This window comes from Telmatherina bonti, assembly GCF_933228915.1.
Source record: "Telmatherina bonti genome assembly, chromosome: 19".
Classification (NCBI taxonomy): domain Eukaryota; kingdom Metazoa; phylum Chordata; class Actinopteri; order Atheriniformes; family Telmatherinidae; genus Telmatherina; species Telmatherina bonti.
The window spans coordinates 3,059,033-3,077,732 of record NC_136617.1 but is presented as its reverse complement, the minus strand read 5'-3'; the positions used below and the strand labels follow the sequence as shown (position 1 = coordinate 3,077,732).

Sequence of the window (18,700 nt, the reverse complement as noted above, 5' to 3'; positions counted from 1 at the left end):
TCTGTTTTAACCCGGTTGGATCCGGTTTAACCCGGTTGGATCTGTTTTAACCCGGTTGGATCCGGTTTAACCCGGTTGGATCCGGTTTAACCTGGTTGGATCTGTTTTAACCCGGTTGGATCCGGTTTAACCTGGTTGGATCCGGTTTAACCCGGTTGGATCTGTTTTAACCCGGTTGGATCCGGTTTAACCCAGTTGGATCTGTTTTAACCCGGTTGGATCCGGTTTAACCCGGTTGGATCTGGTTTAACCCGGTTGGATCCGGTTTAACCCAGTTGGATCTGTTTTAACCCGGTTGGATCCGGTTTAACCCGGTTGCATCTGGTTTAACCCGGTTGGATCCGGTTTAACCTGGTTGGATCCGGTTTAACCCGGTTGGATCCGGTTTAACCCGGTTGGATCCGGTTTAACCCGGTTGGATCTGTTTTAACCCGTTTGGATCTGGTTTAACCCGGTTGGACCCGGTTTAACCTGGTTGGATCTGTTTTAACCCGGTTGGATCCGTTTTAACCTGGTTGGATCTGTTTTAACCCGGATGGATCCAGTTTAACCCGGTTGGATCCGGATTAACCCGGTTGGATCCGGTTTAACCTGGTTGGATCCGTTTTAACCCGGTTGGATCCGGTTTAACCTGGTTGGATCTGTTTTAACCCGGTTGGATCCGGTTTAACCAGGTTGGATCCGGTTTAACCTGGTTGGATCTGTTTTAACCCGGTTGGATCCGGTTTAACCCGGTTGGATCCGTTTTAACCCGGTTGGATCCGGTTTAACCCGGTTGGATCCGGTTTAACCTGGTCGGATCTGTTTTAACCCGGTTGGATCCGGTTTAACCCGGTTGGATCTGTTTTAACCCGGTTGGATCCGGTTTAACCCGGTTGGATCCGGTTTAACCTGGTTGGATCCGGTTTAACCTGGTTGGATCTGTTTAAACCCGGTTGGATCCGGTTTAACCCGGTTGGATCCGTTTTAATCTGGTTGGATCTGTTTTAACCCGGTTGGATTTGTTTTAACCCGGTTGGATCCGGTTTAACCCGGTTGGATCCGTTTTAACCAGGTTGGATCCGGTTTAACCCGGTTGGATCCGGTTTAACCCGGTTGGATCCGTTTTAACCTGGTTGGATCCGTTTTATCCCGGTTGGATCCGGTTTAACCTGGTTGGATCTGTTTTAACCCGGTTGGATCTGTTTTAACCCGGTTGGATCTGTTTTAACCCGGTTGGATCCGGTTTAACCCGGTTGGATCCGTTTTAACCCGGTTGGATCCGTTTTAACCCGGTTGGATCCGGTTTAACCTGGTTGGATCTGTTTTAACCCGGTTGGATCCGGTTTAACCCAGTTGGATCTGTTTTAACCCGGTTGGATCCGGTTTAACCCGGTTGGATCTGGTTTAACCCGGTTGGATCCGGTTTAACCCAGTTGGATCTGTTTTAACCCGGTTGGATCCGGTTTAACCCGGTTGCATCTGGTTTAACCCGGTTGGATCCGGTTTAACCTGGTTGGATCCGGTTTAACCCGGTTGGATCCGGTTTAACCCGGTTGGATCTGTTTTAACCCGTTTGGATCTGGTTTAACCCGGTTGGACCCGGTTTAACCTGGTTGGATCTGTTTTAACCCGGTTGGATCCGTTTTAACCTGGTTGGATCTGTTTTAACCCGGATGGATCCAGTTTAACCCGGTTGGATCCGGATTAACCCGGTTGGATCCGGTTTAACCTGGTTGGATCCGTTTTAACCCGGTTGGATCCGGTTTAACCTGGTTGGATCTGTTTTAACCCGGTTGGATCCGGTTTAACCAGGTTGGATCCGGTTTAACCTGGTTGGATCTGTTTTAACCCGGTTGGATCCGGTTTAACCCGGTTGGATCCGGTTTAACCCGGTTGGATCCGGTTTAACCTGGTCGGATCTGTTTTAACCCGGTTGGATCCGGTTTAACCCGGTTGGATCTGTTTTAACCCGGTTGGATCCGGTTTAACCCGGTTGGATCCGGTTTAACCTGGTTGGATCCGGTTTAACCTGGTTGGATCTGTTTAAACCCGGTTGGATCCGGTTTAACCCGGTTGGATCCGTTTTAATCTGGTTGGATCTGTTTTAACCCGGTTGGATTTGTTTTAACCCGGTTGGATCCGGTTTAACCCGGTTGGATCCGTTTTAACCAGGTTGGATCCGGTTTAACCCGGTTGGATCCGGTTTAACCCGGTTGGATCCGTTTTAACCTGGTTGGATCCGTTTTATCCCGGTTGGATCCGGTTTAACCTGGTTGGATCTGTTTTAACCCGGTTGGATCTGTTTTAACCCGGTTGGATCTGTTTTAACCCGGTTGGATCCGGTTTAACCCGGTTGGATCCGTTTTAACCCGGTTGGATCCGTTTTAACCCGGTTGGATCCGGTTTAACCTGGTTGGATCTGTTTTAACCCGGTTGGATCCGGTTTAACCCAGTTGGATCTGTTTTAACCCGGTTGGATCCGGTTTAACCCGGTTGGATCTGGTTTAACCCGGTTGGATCCGGTTTAACCCAGTTGGATCTGTTTTAACCCGGTTGGATCCGGTTTAACCCGGTTGCATCTGGTTTAACCCGGTTGGATCCGGTTTAACCTGGTTGGATCCGGTTTAACCCGGTTGGATCCGGTTTAACCCGGTTGGATCTGTTTTAACCCGTTTGGATCTGGTTTAACCCGGTTGGACCCGGTTTAACCTGGTTGGATCTGTTTTAACCCGGTTGGATCCGTTTTAACCTGGTTGGATCTGTTTTAACCCGGATGGATCCAGTTTAACCCGGTTGGATCCGGATTAACCCGGTTGGATCCGGTTTAACCTGGTTGGATCCGTTTTAACCCGGTTGGATCCGGTTTAACCTGGTTGGATCTGTTTTAACCCGGTTGGATCCGGTTTAACCAGGTTGGATCCGGTTTAACCTGGTTGGATCTGTTTTAACCCGGTTGGATCCGGTTTAACCCGGTTGGATCCGGTTTAACCCGGTTGGATCCGGTTTAACCTGGTCGGATCTGTTTTAACCCGGTTGGATCCGGTTTAACCCGGTTGGATCTGTTTTAACCCGGTTGGATCCGGTTTAACCCGGTTGGATCCGGTTTAACCTGGTTGGATCCGGTTTAACCTGGTTGGATCTGTTTAAACCCGGTTGGATCCGGTTTAACCCGGTTGGATCCGTTTTAATCTGGTTGGATCTGTTTTAACCCGGTTGGATTTGTTTTAACCCGGTTGGATCCGGTTTAACCCGGTTGGATCCGTTTTAACCAGGTTGGATCCGGTTTAACCCGGTTGGATCCGGTTTAACCCGGTTGGATCCGTTTTAACCTGGTTGGATCCGTTTTATCCCGGTTGGATCCGGTTTAACCTGGTTGGATCTGTTTTAACCCGGTTGGATCTGTTTTAACCCGGTTGGATCTGTTTTAACCCGGTTGGATCCGGTTTAACCCGGTTGGATCCGTTTTAACCCGGTTGGATCCGTTTTAACCCGGTTGGATCCGGTTTAACCTGGTTGGATCTGTTTTAACCCGGTTGGATCCGGTTTAACCTGGTTGAATCTGTTTTAACCCGGTTGGATCCGGTTTAACCCGGTTGGATCTGTTTTAACCCGGTTGGATCCGGTTTAACCCGGTGTGATCCGTTTTAACCCGGTTGGATCCGGTTTAACCTGGTTGGATCTGTTTTAACCCGGTTGGATCCGGTTTAACCTGGTTGGATCCGGTTTAACCCGGTTGGATCCAGTTTAACCCGGTTGGATCTGTTTTAACCTGGTTGGATCTGTTTTAACCCGGTTGGATCCGGTTTAACCCGGTTGGATCCGGTTTAACCCGGTTGGATCCGGTTTTAACCCGGTTGGCTCTGTTTTAACCCGGTGTGATCCGGTTTAACCCGGTTGGATCCGGTTTAACCCGGTTGGATCCGTTTTAACCCGGTTGGATCCGGTTTAACCCGGTTGGATCCGGTTTAACCTGGTTGGATCCGTTTTAACCCGGTTGGATCCGGTTTAACCTGGTTGGATCTGTTTTAACCCGGTTGGATCCGGTTTAACATGGTTGGATCCGGTTTAACCTGGTTGGATCCAGTTTAACCTGGTTGGATCTGTTTTAACCCGGTTGGATCTGTTTTAACCCGGTTGGATCCGGTTTAACCCAGTTGGATCTGTTTTAACCCGGTTGGATCCGGTTTAACCCGGTTGGATCCGGTTTAACCCGGTTGGATCCGGTTTAACCCGGTTGGATCCGTTTTAACCCGGTTGGATCTGTTTTAACCCGGTTGGATCCGGTTTAACCCGGTTGGATCCGGTTTAACCTGGTTGGATCTGGTTTAACCCGGTTGGATCCGGTTTAACCCGGTTGGATCCGGTTTAACCTGGTTGGATCTGTTTTAACCCGGTTGGATCCGGTTTAACCCGGTTGGATCTGTTTTAACCCGGTTGGATCTGTTTTAACCCGGTTGGATCCGGTTTAACCGGGTTGGATCTGGTTTAACCCGGTTGGATCCGGTTTAACCCAGTTGGATCTGTTTTAACCCGGTTGGATCCGGTTTAACCCGGTTGGATCTGGTTTAACCCGGTTGGATCCGGTTTAACCCGGTTGGATCTGTTTTAACCCGGTTGGATCCGGTTTAACCCAGTTGGATCTGTTTTAACCCGGTTGGATCCGGTTTAACCCGGTTGGATCTGGTTTAACCCGGTTGGATCCGGTTTAACCCAGTTGGATCCGTTTTAACCCGGTTGGATCCGGTTTAACCCGGTTGGATCTGGTTTAACCCGGTTGGATCCGGTTTAACCTGGTTGGATCTGTTTTAACCTGGTTGGATCCGGTTTAACCCGGTTGGATCCGGTTTTAACCCGGTTGGATCCGGTTTAACCCGGTTGGATCTGGTTTAACCCGGTTGGATCCGGTTTAACCTGGTTGGATCTGTTTTAACCCGTTTGGATCCAGTTTAACCCGGTTTGATCTGTTTTAACCCGGTTGGATCCGGATTAACCCGGTTGGATCCGGTTTAACCCGGTTTGATCTGGTTTAACCCGGTTGGATCCGGTTTAACCCGGTTTGATCTGGTTTAACCCGGTTGGATCCGGTTTAACCTGGTTGGATCTGTTTTAACCCGGTTGGATCCGTTTTAACCTGGTTGGATCTGTTTTAACCCGGTTGGATCCAGTTTAACCCGGTTGGATCCGGATTAACCCGGTTGGATCCGGTTTAACCTGGTTGGATCCGGTTTAACCCGGTTGGATCCGTTTTAACCCGGTTGGATCCGTTTTAACCCGGTTGGATCCGGTTTAACCTGGTTGGATCTGTTTTAACCCGGTTGGATCCGGTTTAACCTGGTTGAATCTGTTTTAACCCGGTTGGATCCGGTTTAACCCGGTTGGATCTGTTTTAACCCGGTTGGATCCGGTTTAACCCGGTGTGATCCGTTTTAACCCGGTTGGATCCGGTTTAACCTGGTTGGATCTGTTTTAACCCGGTTGGATCCGGTTTAACCTGGTTGGATCCGGTTTAACCCGGTTGGATCCAGTTTAACCCGGTTGGATCTGTTTTAACCTGGTTGGATCTGTTTTAACCCGGTTGGATCCGGTTTAACCCGGTTGGATCCGGTTTAACCCGGTTGGATCCGGTTTTAACCCGGTTGGCTCTGTTTTAACCCGGTGTGATCCGGTTTAACCCGGTTGGATCCGGTTTAACCCGGTTGGATCCGTTTTAACCCGGTTGGATCCGGTTTAACCCGGTTGGATCCGGTTTAACCTGGTTGGATCCGTTTTAACCCGGTTGGATCCGGTTTAACCTGGTTGGATCTGTTTTAACCCGGTTGGATCCGGTTTAACATGGTTGGATCCGGTTTAACCTGGTTGGATCCAGTTTAACCTGGTTGGATCTGTTTTAACCCGGTTGGATCTGTTTTAACCCGGTTGGATCCGGTTTAACCCAGTTGGATCTGTTTTAACCCGGTTGGATCCGGTTTAACCCGGTTGGATCCGGTTTAACCCGGTTGGATCCGGTTTAACCCGGTTGGATCCGTTTTAACCCGGTTGGATCTGTTTTAACCCGGTTGGATCCGGTTTAACCCGGTTGGATCCGGTTTAACCTGGTTGGATCTGGTTTAACCCGGTTGGACCCGGTTTAACCCGGTTGGATCCGGTTTAACCTGGTTGGATCTGTTTTAACCCGGTTGGATCCGGTTTAACCCGGTTGGATCTGTTTTAACCCGGTTGGATCCGGTTTAACCCAGTTGGATCTGTTTTAACCCGGTTGGATCCGGTTTAACCGGGTTGGATCTGGTTTAACCCGGTTGGATCCGGTTTAACCCAGTTGGATCTGTTTTAACCCGGTTGGATCCGGTTTAACCCGGTTGGATCTGGTTTAACCCGGTTGGATCCGGTTTAACCCGGTTGGATCTGTTTTAACCCGGTTGGATCCGGTTTAACCCAGTTGGATCTGTTTTAACCCGGTTGGATCCGGTTTAACCCGGTTGGATCTGGTTTAACCCGGTTGGATCCGGTTTAACCCAGTTGGATCCGTTTTAACCCGGTTGGATCCGGTTTAACCCGGTTGGATCTGGTTTAACCCGGTTGGATCCGGTTTAACCTGGTTGGATCTGTTTTAACCTGGTTGGATCCGGTTTAACCCGGTTGGATCCGGTTTTAACCCGGTTGGATCCGGTTTAACCCGGTTGGATCTGGTTTAACCCGGTTGGATCCGGTTTAACCTGGTTGGATCTGTTTTAACCCGTTTGGATCCAGTTTAACCCGGTTTGATCTGTTTTAACCCGGTTGGATCCGGATTAACCCGGTTGGATCCGGTTTAACCCGGTTTGATCTGGTTTAACCCGGTTGGATCCGGTTTAACCCGGTTTGATCTGGTTTAACCCGGTTGGATCCGGTTTAACCTGGTTGGATCTGTTTTAACCCGGTTGGATCCGTTTTAACCTGGTTGGATCTGTTTTAACCCGGTTGGATCCAGTTTAACCCGGTTGGATCCGGATTAACCCGGTTGGATCCGGTTTAACCTGGTTGGATCCGTTTTAACCCGGTTGGATCTGTTTTAACCCGGTTGGATCCGGTTTAACCTGGTTGGATCCAGTTTAACCCGGTTGGATCCGGTTTAACCCGGTTGGATCCGGTTTAACCTGGTTGGATCCAGTTTAACCCGGTTGGATCCGTTTTAACCTGGTTGGATCCGGTTTAACCCGGTTGGATCCGGTTTTAACCCGGTTGGATCCGGTTTAACCCAGTTGGATCTGTTTTAACCCGGTTGGATCCGGTTTAACCTGGTTGGATCCGGTTTTAACCCGGTTGGATCCGGTTAAACCGGTTGGATCCGGTTTAACCTGGTTGGATCCGTTTTAACCCGGTTGGATCCGCTTTAACCTGGTTGGATCTGTTTTAACCCGGTTGGATCCGGTTTAACCTGGTTGGATCCGGTTTAACCCGGTTGGATCCGGGTTTAACCCGGTAGGCTCTGTTTTAACCCGGTTGGCTCTGTTTTAACCCGGTTGGATCCGGTTTAACCTGGTTGGATCCGTTTTAACCCGGGTGGTTCCGGATTAACCCGGTTGGATCCGGTTTAACCCGGTTGGATCCGGTTTAACCCGGTTGGATCCGGTTTAACCTGGTTGGATCTGTTTTAACCCGGTTGGATCCGGTTTAACATGGTTGGATCCGGTTTAACCTGGTTGGATCCAGTTTAACCCGGTTGGATCTGTTTTAACCCGGTTGGATCTGTTTTAACCCGGTTGGATCCGGTTTAACCCAGTTGGATCTGTTTTAACCGGTTGGATCCGGTTTAACCTGGTTGGATCTGTTTCAACCCGGTTGGATCCGGCTAAACCGGTTTAACCCGGTTGGATCCGTTTTAACCCGGTTGGATCCGTTTTAACCCGGTTGGATCTGTTTTAACCCGGTTGGATCTGGTTTAACCCGGTTGGATCCGTTTTAACCTGGTTGGATCCGGTTTAACCCGGTTGGATCCGTTTTAACCCGGTTGGATCTGTTTTAACCCGGTTGGATCTGTTTTAACCCGGTTGGATCCGGTTTAACCCGGTTGGATCCGTTTTAACCTGGTTGGATCCGGTTTAACCCGGTTGGATCCGGTTTAACCTGGTCGGATCTGTTTTAACCCGGTTGGATCTGGTTTAACCCGGTTGGATCCGGTTTAACCTGGTTGGATCCGTTTTAACCCGGTTGGATCCGGTTTAACCTGGTTGGATCTGTTTTAACCCGGTTGGATCCGGTTTAACATGGTTGGATCCGGTTTAACCTGGTTGGATCCAGTTTAACCCGGTTGGATCTGTTTTAACCCGGTTGGATCTGTTTTAACCCGGTTGGATCCGGTTTAACCCGGTTGGATCCGGTTTAACCCGGTTGGCTCTGTTTTAACCCGGTGTGATCCGGTTTAACCCAGTTGGATCCGGTTTAACCCGGTTGGATCCGTTTTAACCCGGTTGGATCCGGATTAACCCGGTTGGATCCGGTTTAACCCGGTTGGATCTGGTTTAACCCGGTTGGATCCGGTTTAACCTGGTTGGATCCGTTTTAACCCGGTTGGATCCGGTTTAACCTGGTTGGATCTGTTTTAACCCGGTTGGATCCGGTTTAACATGGTTGGATCCGGTTTAACCTGGTTGGATCCAGTTTAACCCGGTTGGATCTGTTTTAACCCGGTTGGATCTGTTTTAACCCGGTTGGATCCGGTTTAACCCAGTTGGATCTGTTTTAACCCGGTTGGATCCGGTTAAACCTGGTTGGATCTGTTTTAACCCGGTTGGATCCGGTTAAACCGGTTGGATCTGTTTTAACCCGGTTGGATCTGTTTTAACCCGGTTGGATCCGGTTTAACCCGGTTGGATCCGGTTTAACCCGGTTGGATCCGGTTTAACCTGGTTGGATCTGTTTTAACCCGGTTGGATCCGGTTTAACCCGGTTGGATTTGTTTTAACCCGGTTGGATCCGGTTTAACCCGGTTGGATCTGTTTTAACCCAGTTGGATCCGGTTTAACCCGGTTGGATCTGGTTTAACCCGGTTGGATCCGGTTTAACCCAGTTGGATCTGTTTTAACCCGGTTGGATCCGGTTTAACCCGGTTGGATCTGGTTTAACCCGGTTGGATCCGGTTTAACCTGGTTGGATCTGTTTTAACCTGGTTGGATCCGGTTTAACCTGGTTGGATCCGGTTTAACCCGGTTGGATCCGGTTTAACCCGGTTGGATCTGTTTTAACCCGGTTGGATCCGGTTTAACCCAGTTGGATCTGTTTTAACCCGGTTGGATCCGGTTTAACCCGGTTGGATCTGGTTTAACCCGGTTGGATCCGGTTTAACCCAGTTGGATCTGTTTGAACCCGGTTGGATCCGGTTTAACCCGGTTGGATCCGGTTTAACCCAGTTGGATCTGTTTTAACCCGGTTGGATCCGGTTTAACCCGGTTGGATCTGGTTTAACCCGGTTGGATCCGGTTTAACCCGGTTGGATCTGTTTTAACCTGGTTGGATCCGGTTTAACCCAGTTGGATCCGGTTTTAACCCGGTTGGATCCGGTTTAACCCGGTTGGATCTGGTTTAACCCGGTTGGATCCGGTTTAACCTGGTTGGATCTGTTTTAACCCGTTTTGCTCCAGTTTAACCCGGTTGATCTGTTTTAACCCGGTTGGATCCGGATTAACCCGGTTGGATCCGGTTTAACCCGGTTTGATCTGGTTTAACCCGGTTGGATCCGGTTTAACCCGGTTTGATCTGGTTTAACCCGGTTGGATCCGGTTTAACCTGGTTGGATCTGTTTTAACCCGGTTGGATCCGTTTTAACCTGTTTGGATCTGTTTTAACCCGGTTGGATCCAGTTTAACCCGGTTGGATCCGGATTAACCCGGTTGGATCCGGTTTAACCTGGTTGGATCCGTTTTAACCCGGTTGGATCCGGTTTAACCTGGTTGGATCTGTTTTAACCCGGTTGGATCCGGTTTAACCTGGTTGGATCCGGTTTAACCTTGTTGGATCCAGTTTAACCCGGTTGGATCCGTTTTAACCTGGTTGGATCCGGTTTAACCCGGTTGGATCCGGTTTTAACCCGGTTGGATCCGGTTTAACCCAGTTGGATCTGTTTTAACCCGGTTGGATCCGGTTTAACCTGGTTGGATCTGTTTTAACCCGGTTGGATCCGGTTAAACCGGTTGGATCCGGTTTAACCTGGTTGGATCCGTTTTAACCCGGTTGGATCCGCTTTAACCTGGTTGGATCTGTTTTAACCCGGTTGGATCCGGTTTAACCCGGTTGGATCTGTTTTAACCCGGTTGGATCCGGTTTAACCCGGTTGGATCCGGTTTAACCCGGTTGGATCGGTTTTAACCCGGTTGGATCCGGTTTAACCCGGTTGGATCCGGTTTAACCCAGTTGGATCTGTTTTAACCCGGTTGGATCCGGTTTAACCCAGTTGGATCTGATTTAACCCGGTTGGATCCGGTTTAACCTGGTTGGATCTGTTTTAACCTGGTTGGATCCGGTTTAACCCGGTTGGATCCAGTTTTAACCCGGTTGGATCCGGTTTAACCCCGTTGGATCTGGTTTAACCCGGTTGGATCCGGTTTAACCTGGTTGGATCTGTTTTAACCCGTTTGGATCCAGTTTAACCCGGTTTGATCTGTTTTAACCCGGTTGGATCCGGATTAACCCAGTTGGATCCGGTTTAACCCGGTTTGATCTGGTTTAACCCGGTTGGATCCGGTTTAACCTGGTTGGATCTGTTTTAACCCGGTTGGATCCGGTTTAACCTGGTTGGATCCAGTTTAACCCGGTTGGATCTGTTTTAACCTGGTTCGATCTGTTTTAACCTGGTTGGATCCGGTTTAACCCGGTTGGATCCGTTTTAACCCGGTTGGATCCGGTTTAACCTGGTTGGATCTGTTTTAACCCGGTTGGATCCGGTTTAACCCGGTTGGATCTGTTTTAACCCGGTTGGATCCGGATTAACCCGGTTGGATCCGGTTTAACCCGTTTGGATCCGGTTTAACCCGGTTGGATCTGTTTTAACCCGGTTGGATCCGGTTTAACCCGGTTGGATCTGTTTTAACCCGGTTGGATCCGGTTTAACATGGTTGGATCCGGTTTAACCTGGTTGGATCCAGTTTTACCCGGTTGGATCTGTGTTAACCCGGTTGGATCCGGTTTAACCCGGTTGGATCCGGTTTAACCCGGTTGGATCCGGTTTAACCTGGTTGGATCTGTTTTAACCCGGTTGGATCCGGTTTAACCTGGTTGGATCTGGTTTAACCCGGTTGGATCTGGTTTAACCCGGTTGGATCTGGTTTAACCCGGTTGGATCTGTTTTAACCCGGTTGGATCCGGTTTAACCTGGTTGGATCCGGTTTAACCTGGTTGGATCCAGTTTAACCCGGTTGGATCTGTTTTAACCTGGTTGGATCCGGTTTAACCCGGTTGGATCCGGTTTAACCTGGTTGGATCCGGTTTAACCCGGTTGTATCCGGTTTAACCTGGTTGGATCTGTTTTAACCCGGTTGGATCCGGTTTAACCTGGTTGGATCTGGTTTAACCCGGTTGGATCTGTTTTAACCCGGTTGGATCTGGTTTAACCCGGTTGGATCTGTTTTAACCCGGTTGGATCTGTTTTAACGCGGTTGGATCCGGTTTAACCTGGTTGGATCCGGTTTAACCCGGTTGGATCCGGTTTAACATGGTTGGATCCGGTTTAACCTGGTTGGATCCAGTTTAACCCGGTTGGATCTGTTTTAACCTGGTTGTATCCGGTTTAACCCGGTTGGATCCGGTTTAACCTGGTTGGATCCGGTTTTACCCGGTTGTATCCGGTTTAACCTGGTTGGATCTGTTTTAACCCGGTTGGATCCGGTTTAACCTGGTTGGATCTGGTTTAACCCGGTTGGATCTGTTTTAACCCGGTTGGATCTGTTTTAACCTGGTTGGATCCGGTTTAACCTGGTTGGATCCGGTTTAACCTGGTTGGATCCGGTTTAACCCGGTTTGATCTGGTCTTTTCCAGGCGTTTGTAGAGGAGCAGAACAAACTCACCACGCCGTTCCTGGAGGCGTGTTCGGCCCGGACCCGGTTCCGGCAGCGTCTCACCGAGCTCTACAACTACCACAAGTACAGCTGCCCCTACAAACGGGGGGGCAGGTAACTGATGATGTCACAGACGGTGTGGGGGAGGGGGGATCCTTGCACCTTCACAATGACATCACGTCCTGTTTGTTTCCAGGTATTTCTACTTCCACAATAAAGGCCTCCAGAACCAGGACGTGATGTACGTCCAGAACTCCCTGCAGGACCCGGCCTCCGTCTTTTTTGATCCCAACCAGCTGTCTGAGGACGGAACCGTGGCTCTGAAGAGTAAGCCGGGTCGGGTCTGGAAGCAGAACCTGTGATGGGTTCTGGATAACTAAAGACTTCCTGTTTGTGCACAGTGTGCCGTCTATCAGAGGACTGCAAGTTCTTCGCTTACGGGCTCAGCAGCAGCGGTTCTGATTGGGTCTCAATCCGGTTCATTAAGGCGGAGGACCTGAGTCCGCTCCCTGAGGTTCTGGAGCGGGTGAAGTTCAGCTGCCTGGCCTGGACCCACGACGCGAAGGGGGTCTTCTACAACTGTTACCCTCCTCAGGAGGGCAGAACTGACGGTAAGAACCCTTCACAGAACACAGTTCACAACCAGAACCCGGACTGGGTTCCAGTCCAGAACCGGTCCAAATATAGAAAACCCATTTTGTCTTCCTGTGTGATATGAGGTCTTGGTTCCAGCTTTGTTTCAAGGGGTCCGAACCTTTGTGAAAGAATAAGTTCTGATTAGGGAAGAGGTTAGGAAGTTTGTGTTCAGGTTCTGATCCAAACGGCGGGTCTGAGTGCAGGTTCTGATCCACTGAAGCCCAGTTCTGTTTTCTCTGGGATCGGACAGACTGGATTCTGAACCGGTTCTGGTCTTTAAACCTGAAGTTCTGCCTGGCCCGGTTGGTCTCTGTAACTCTCCCAGATCCAGATCAGGTTTTTTAAATCTAAACCTGGAAAGATTTGGATCAGACCTGGAACCAGTTTTCCTGCTGATACGGGTTCAGAACCAGAATGAGAACCTGTACAGTTGAATGGGTCACAGAACCGGTCCGGTGAGACCAGCTGGTTCTGATGGGACTACCTTTGTCCCCTGAAGGAACCGAGACCACCTGCAACATGAACCAGAAGCTGTACTACCACCGGATCGGAACCCAGCAGCCCGAGGACGTCCTGGTGGCAGAGTTCCCTGATCACCCCAAGTGGCACAGTTCTGTTACGGTAAGACCCGGTTCTGTGGTTTGGACCTCCAGAACCTCTCAGCTCCTCATCGCCCTCCTCTTCCTCAGGTCTCTGATGACGGCCGCTACGCCGTTCTGTCCATCACCGAGGGATGTGAACCCGTAAACCAGCTCTGGTTCTGCGACCTGCAGCAGCTTCCTGATGGGATCGCAGGTCAGAACCAGAACCACAAACCAGTTCTGATCGCTGAGTCCTGCAGTCATGATCTGGATCTGATCATTTGGTCTAGACCAGGGATCCAGGTCCTGCAGGTTTCCCAGGTGTCCCTGCTGGAACCTAGACCAGTTCTGATCTGAATCTGATGTGTTGCAGGAGGGATGCCGGTCCTCCAGGATCTGGATCCCTGGTCTAGATCATTAGTAGGATCGGGTTTTTGGTCTCTCCAGGACCTGGACTGCGGATCCCTGGTCTAGGTTTTTGGTCTCTCTGGGTAACGGTAATCCAGTCTGTGATTTTCTCCTGCAGGGCTGCTGCCGTGGGTCCGGATCGTGGACTCCTTCGAGGCCCAGTTCTCCTACGTCACCAATGAGGGAACCGTGTTCACGTTCAGGTCCAACCTGGATGCTCCTCGATACCGGCTCATCAACATCAACATTCAGAAACCGGATCGGCACGACTGGACCACCCTGATCCCGGAGCACCCCAAAGACGTCCTGGGTGAGAGTTATGTCTGGTACTGGTTCTACCAGAACTGAGGACTGACCAGTGGATCTGGTCCAGCAGGACCAGGACTGACCGGTGGATCTGGTCTAGCAGGACCAGGACTGACCGGTGGATCTGGTCTAGCAGGACCAGGACTGAGGACTGACCAGTGGATCTGGTTCAGCAGGATCAGGACTGACCGGTGGATCTGGTCCAGCAGGACCAGGACTGAGGACTGACCAGTGGATCTGGTCCAGCAGAACCAGGACTGAGGACTGACCAGTGGATCTGGTCCAGCAGGATCAGGACTGACCGGTGGATCTGGTCCAGCAGGACCAGGACTGAGGACTGACCAGTGGATCTGGTCCAGCAGGACCAGGACCGACCGGTGGATCTGGTGGTAGGGAACCAGTAGCAGCCAGGAGACCAGTTCCAGTGGAGTGAAGCCAGACTGATGTGGATCTAACTGGTTTCTATCATGGAGGAACTGGGAGACTGAAGACGACCCGCTCCAGTAGTGTGGACATGAACGGCACCAGTGGGACCAGCCGGTAGTTTCCAACCTGGACTGGGTTGAGTGTGGGTTTCTTCAGCAGCGGGGTGACCCGAGCTTGCTGGAAGACAGAGGGAAAGACAGCGGATTCCAGAGAGGAGATGATAATATGGGTCACTGCAGATTGATTGGAGGTAAAATGCTCTGCAGGATGTCGGTAGGGACCGGATCCAGAGGACAGATAGTGGCTTTAGAGTTGACTAGAAGTTTAGAGACTTGGTCCTCATTCAGAGGGCAGAAAGAGCAAAGTGAGGCACCACTAGCTGGATGTGGTGGACTGAGCTGGTCAGGCTCAGAGAAGTGATTCCTGATGGTAGCAACCTTTTCAGTAAAACAGGAAGCCAACATGTCTGCATGTCTTCATACAACCGTAAATAAGTGTTTCAATCTCCGACACAGACGTGAGACATCTCTTAGAGGAAAATATTCCTGAAACTGGAGAAAGTTCTCACGTTGACCTTTGCCCTCTGAGTGTCTGTCGCTGATCAGTCTGATCGGCGGCTAATTGATCACCTTCCTCAGCTGGTAGCTCCTCATGCTGGACGTGTCTCTGTCGTCGGCAGGCTTCGTCTCCTGCGTGAACCAGCACCACCTGCTGGTCAACTATGTGCATGACGTGAAGGACATCCTGCAGGTCTATGAGCTGGAGACGGGGCGGCTGGTCCGGGATCTGCCGCTGGACGTGGGAACGGTGGCTGGAGTGAGCTGCAAGAAACAGCACTCTGAGTTTTTTTACAAGTTCACCTCCTTCACCACACCTGGTAACCTCCTGCTGCTCCTCCTGCTGCTCCTCTTGCTCCTGCAGTGACTGTGTTCCTCCTCCTCTCTGCTGAACAGGAATCATCTACCACTGCGACCTGAGCGATCCGAAGCCGGAGCCGCGGGTCTTCAGGGAGGTGGAGGTGAAAGGCATCAGGCAGGAGGACTTCCAGATCCAGCAGGTTCCGACTGTTTCCTGTTTATTCGGTGTCCGGTTGGCGAGCAGCGCACGCAACCTGAACATCGCGCTTCCTGGAATCTTGTTGTTTATTTGTTTTTCATTGTTCTTGTTGCATTGCCGCCCAGAAACCATGTGGCCGTAAGCGTTGGAGGATGGACGGGGGCGTGGACACCTCCTGTATATGTAGGGAAAGCAAAAGCGACGTATCTCCATCGCTAGTTGGCGTTACAGCGAACATCAAGACGGTTTGGCGTCCAGTGCTAAAACTGAAAGTCGATTCCTTGGATGACGCCTCTTTCTCTCATATCTACAAAGAATTTTTATCGCTCAACGTACCAAAACATGCTGAAGATATTTTCATGAATTTGTCTGAGGATGTTCGCCCGGAATAAATCTTCTTCGGGCTTTATTCCGCTGCGCAGATCTGAACATGATGCTAAAACTAGCCAGGTAGGTTCTGGCCAACAACTCAACAACGACATAAAATAGTGAGATGGAACACGTGGGAAACGTGATGCTTCGTCTCCAGTTGAGTAATTTATATCTGAAAAACGCCTGGACAGATATACATCAACCTTCATCCTGAGACGAAGTGTTGTCGACAATGATGGTTAGAGGAAGTGGGCGTTGTTCTATGAGCAAATTCAGTTAGCTCCGCCTCCAAATGGAGAAAAATCCCTAAAATTCACCAGTTCACTCCAGAGAGCAAAGATCCTGGACGATTTATCCCTTGAATGCCTGGTTGCTCCAGGAGCCTCTAACTCTACCTGGTTGCTCCAGGAGCCTCTAACTCTACCTGGTTGCTCCAGGAGCCTCTAACTCTACCTGGTTGCTCCAGGAGCCTCTAACTCTACCTGGTTGCTCCAGGAGCCTCTAACTCTACCTGGTTGCTCCAGGAGCCTCTAACTCTACCTGGTTGCTCCAGGAGCCTCTAACTCTACCTGGTTGCTCCAGGAGCCTCTAACTCTACCTGGCTGCTCCAGGAGCCTCTAACTCTACCTGGTTGCTCCAGGAGCCTCTAACTCTACCTGGTTGCTCCAGGAGCCTCTAACTCTACCTGGTTGCTCCAGGAGCCTCTAACTCTACCTGGTTGCTCCAGGAGCCTCTAACTCTACCTGGTTGCTCCAGGAGCCTCTAACTCTACCTGGCTGCTCCAGGAGCCTCTAACTCTACCTGGTTGCTCCAGGAGCCTCTAACTCTACCTGGCTGCTCCAGGAGCCTCTAACTCTACCTGGTTGCTCCAGGAGCCTCTAACTCTACCTGGTTGCTCCAGGAGCCTCTAACTCTACCTGGTTGCTCCAGGAGCCTCTAACGCTACCTGGTTGCTCCAGGAGCCTCTAACTCTACCTGGTTGCTCCAGGAGCCTCTAACGCTACCTGGTTGCTCCAGGAGCCTCTAACTCTACCTGGTTGCTCCAGGAGCCTCTAACTCTACCTGGCTGCTCCAGGAGCCTCTAACTCTACCTGGCTGCTCCAGGAGCCTCTAACTCTACCTGGTTGCTCCAGGAGCCTCTAAATCTACCTGGTTGCTCCAGGAGCCTCTAACTCTACCTGGCTGCTCCAGGAGCCTCTAACTCTACCTGGTTGCTCCAGGAGCCTCTAACTCTACCTGGTTGCTCCAGGAGCCTCTAACTCTACCTGGTTGCTCCAGGAGCCTCTAACTCTACCTGGTTGCTCCAGGAGCCTCTAACTCTACCTGGTGGCTCCAGGAGCCTCTAACTCTACCTGGTTGCTCCAGGAGCCTCTAACTCTACCTGGTGGCTCCAGGAGCCTCTAACTCTACCTGGTTGCTCCAGGAGCCTCTAACTCTACCTGGTTGCTCCAGGAGCCTCTAACTCTACCTGGCTGCTCCAGGAGCCTCTAACTCTACCTGGTTGCTCCAGGAGTCTCTAACTCTACCTGGTTGCTCCAGGAGTCTCTAACTCTACCTGGCTGCTCCAGGAGCCTCTAACTCTACCTGGTTGCTCCAGGAGCCTCTAACTCTACCTGGTTGCTCCAGGAGCCTCTAACTCTTACCTGGTTGCTCCAGGAGTCTCTAACTCTACCTGGTTGCTCCAGGAGCCTCTAACTCTACCTGGTTGCTCCAGGAGCCTCTAACTCTACCTGGTTGCTCCAGGAGCCTCTAACTCTACCTGGTTGCTCCAGGAGCCTCTAACTCTACCTGGTTGCTCCAGGAGCCTCTAACTCTACCTGGTTGCTCCAGGAGCCTCTAACTCTACCTGGCTGCTCCAGGAGCCTCTAACTCTACCTGGTTGCTCCAGGAGCCTCTAAACTCTACCTGGCTGCTCCAGGAGCCTCTAACTCTACCTGGTTGCTCCAGGAGCCTCTAACTCTACCTGGTTGCTCCAGGAGCCTCTAACTCTACCTGGCTGCTCCAGGAGCCCTCTAACTCTACCTGGTTGCTCCAGGAGCCTCTAACTCTACCTGCTGCTCCAGGAGCCTCTAACTCTACACTGGTTGCTCCAGGAGCCTCTAACTCTACCTGGTTGCTCCAGGAGCCTCTAACTCTACCTGGTGGCTCCAGGAGCCTCTAACTCTACCTGGTTGCTCCAGGAGCCTCTAACTCTACCTGGTTGCTCCAGGAGCCTCTAACTCTACCTGGTTGCTCCAGGAGCCTCTAACTCTACCTGGGTGCTCCAGGAGCCTCTAACTCTACCTGGCTGCTCCAGGAGCCTCTAACTCTACCTGGTTGCTCCAGGAGCCTCTAACTCTACCTGGGTGCTCCAGGAGCCTCTAACTCTACCTGGCTGCTCCAGGAGCCTCTAACTCTACCTGGCTGCTCCAGGAGCCTCTAACTCTACCTGGTTGCTCCAGGAGCCTCTAACTCTACCTGGTTGCTCCAGGAGCCTCTAACTCTACCTGGTTGCTCCAGGAGCCTCTAACTCTACCTGGTTGCTCCAGGAGCCTCTAACTCTACCTGGTTGCTCCAGGAGCCTCTAACTCTACCTGGTTGCTCAGGAGCCTCTAACTCTACCTGGTTGCTCCAGGAGCCTCTAACTCTACCTGGTTTGCTCCAGGAGCCTCTAACTCTACCTGGCTGCTCCAGGAGCCTCTAACTCTACCTGGTTGCTCCAGGAGCCTCTAACTCTACCTGGTTGCTCCAGGAGCCTCTAACTCTACCTGGTTGCTCCAGGAGCCTCTAACTCTACCTGGTGGCTCCAGGAGCCTCTAACTCTACCTGGTTGCTCCAGGAGCCTCTAAACTCTACCTGGCTGCTCCAGGAGCCTCTAACTCTACCTGGTTGCTCCAGGAGCCTCTAACTCTACCTGGCTGCTCCAG

The 18,700-nt window shown here is 51.1% G+C and overlaps 1 protein-coding gene across 1 annotated transcript in view; it reads left to right on the top strand.

Moving 5' to 3' along the window:
• The window catches only part of LOC306769648 (prolyl endopeptidase), a gene marked incomplete at its 3' end in the record, with an annotated part of 318,806 nt that overhangs the window by 130,293 nt on the left and 169,813 nt on the right, over window positions 1–18,700 (top strand). Inside the window, exons 3-10 of the mRNA XM_079258332.1 lie at window positions 11,990–12,123; window positions 12,206–12,336; window positions 12,411–12,620; window positions 13,145–13,266; window positions 13,335–13,440; window positions 13,753–13,944; window positions 15,046–15,243; window positions 15,320–15,423. Coding sequence (XP_079114458.1) covers window positions 11,990–12,123; window positions 12,206–12,336; window positions 12,411–12,620; window positions 13,145–13,266; window positions 13,335–13,440; window positions 13,753–13,944; window positions 15,046–15,243; window positions 15,320–15,423 — 1,197 coding nt within the window. The remainder of the gene's footprint in view (window positions 1–11,989; window positions 12,124–12,205; window positions 12,337–12,410; window positions 12,621–13,144; window positions 13,267–13,334; window positions 13,441–13,752; window positions 13,945–15,045; window positions 15,244–15,319; window positions 15,424–18,700) is intronic.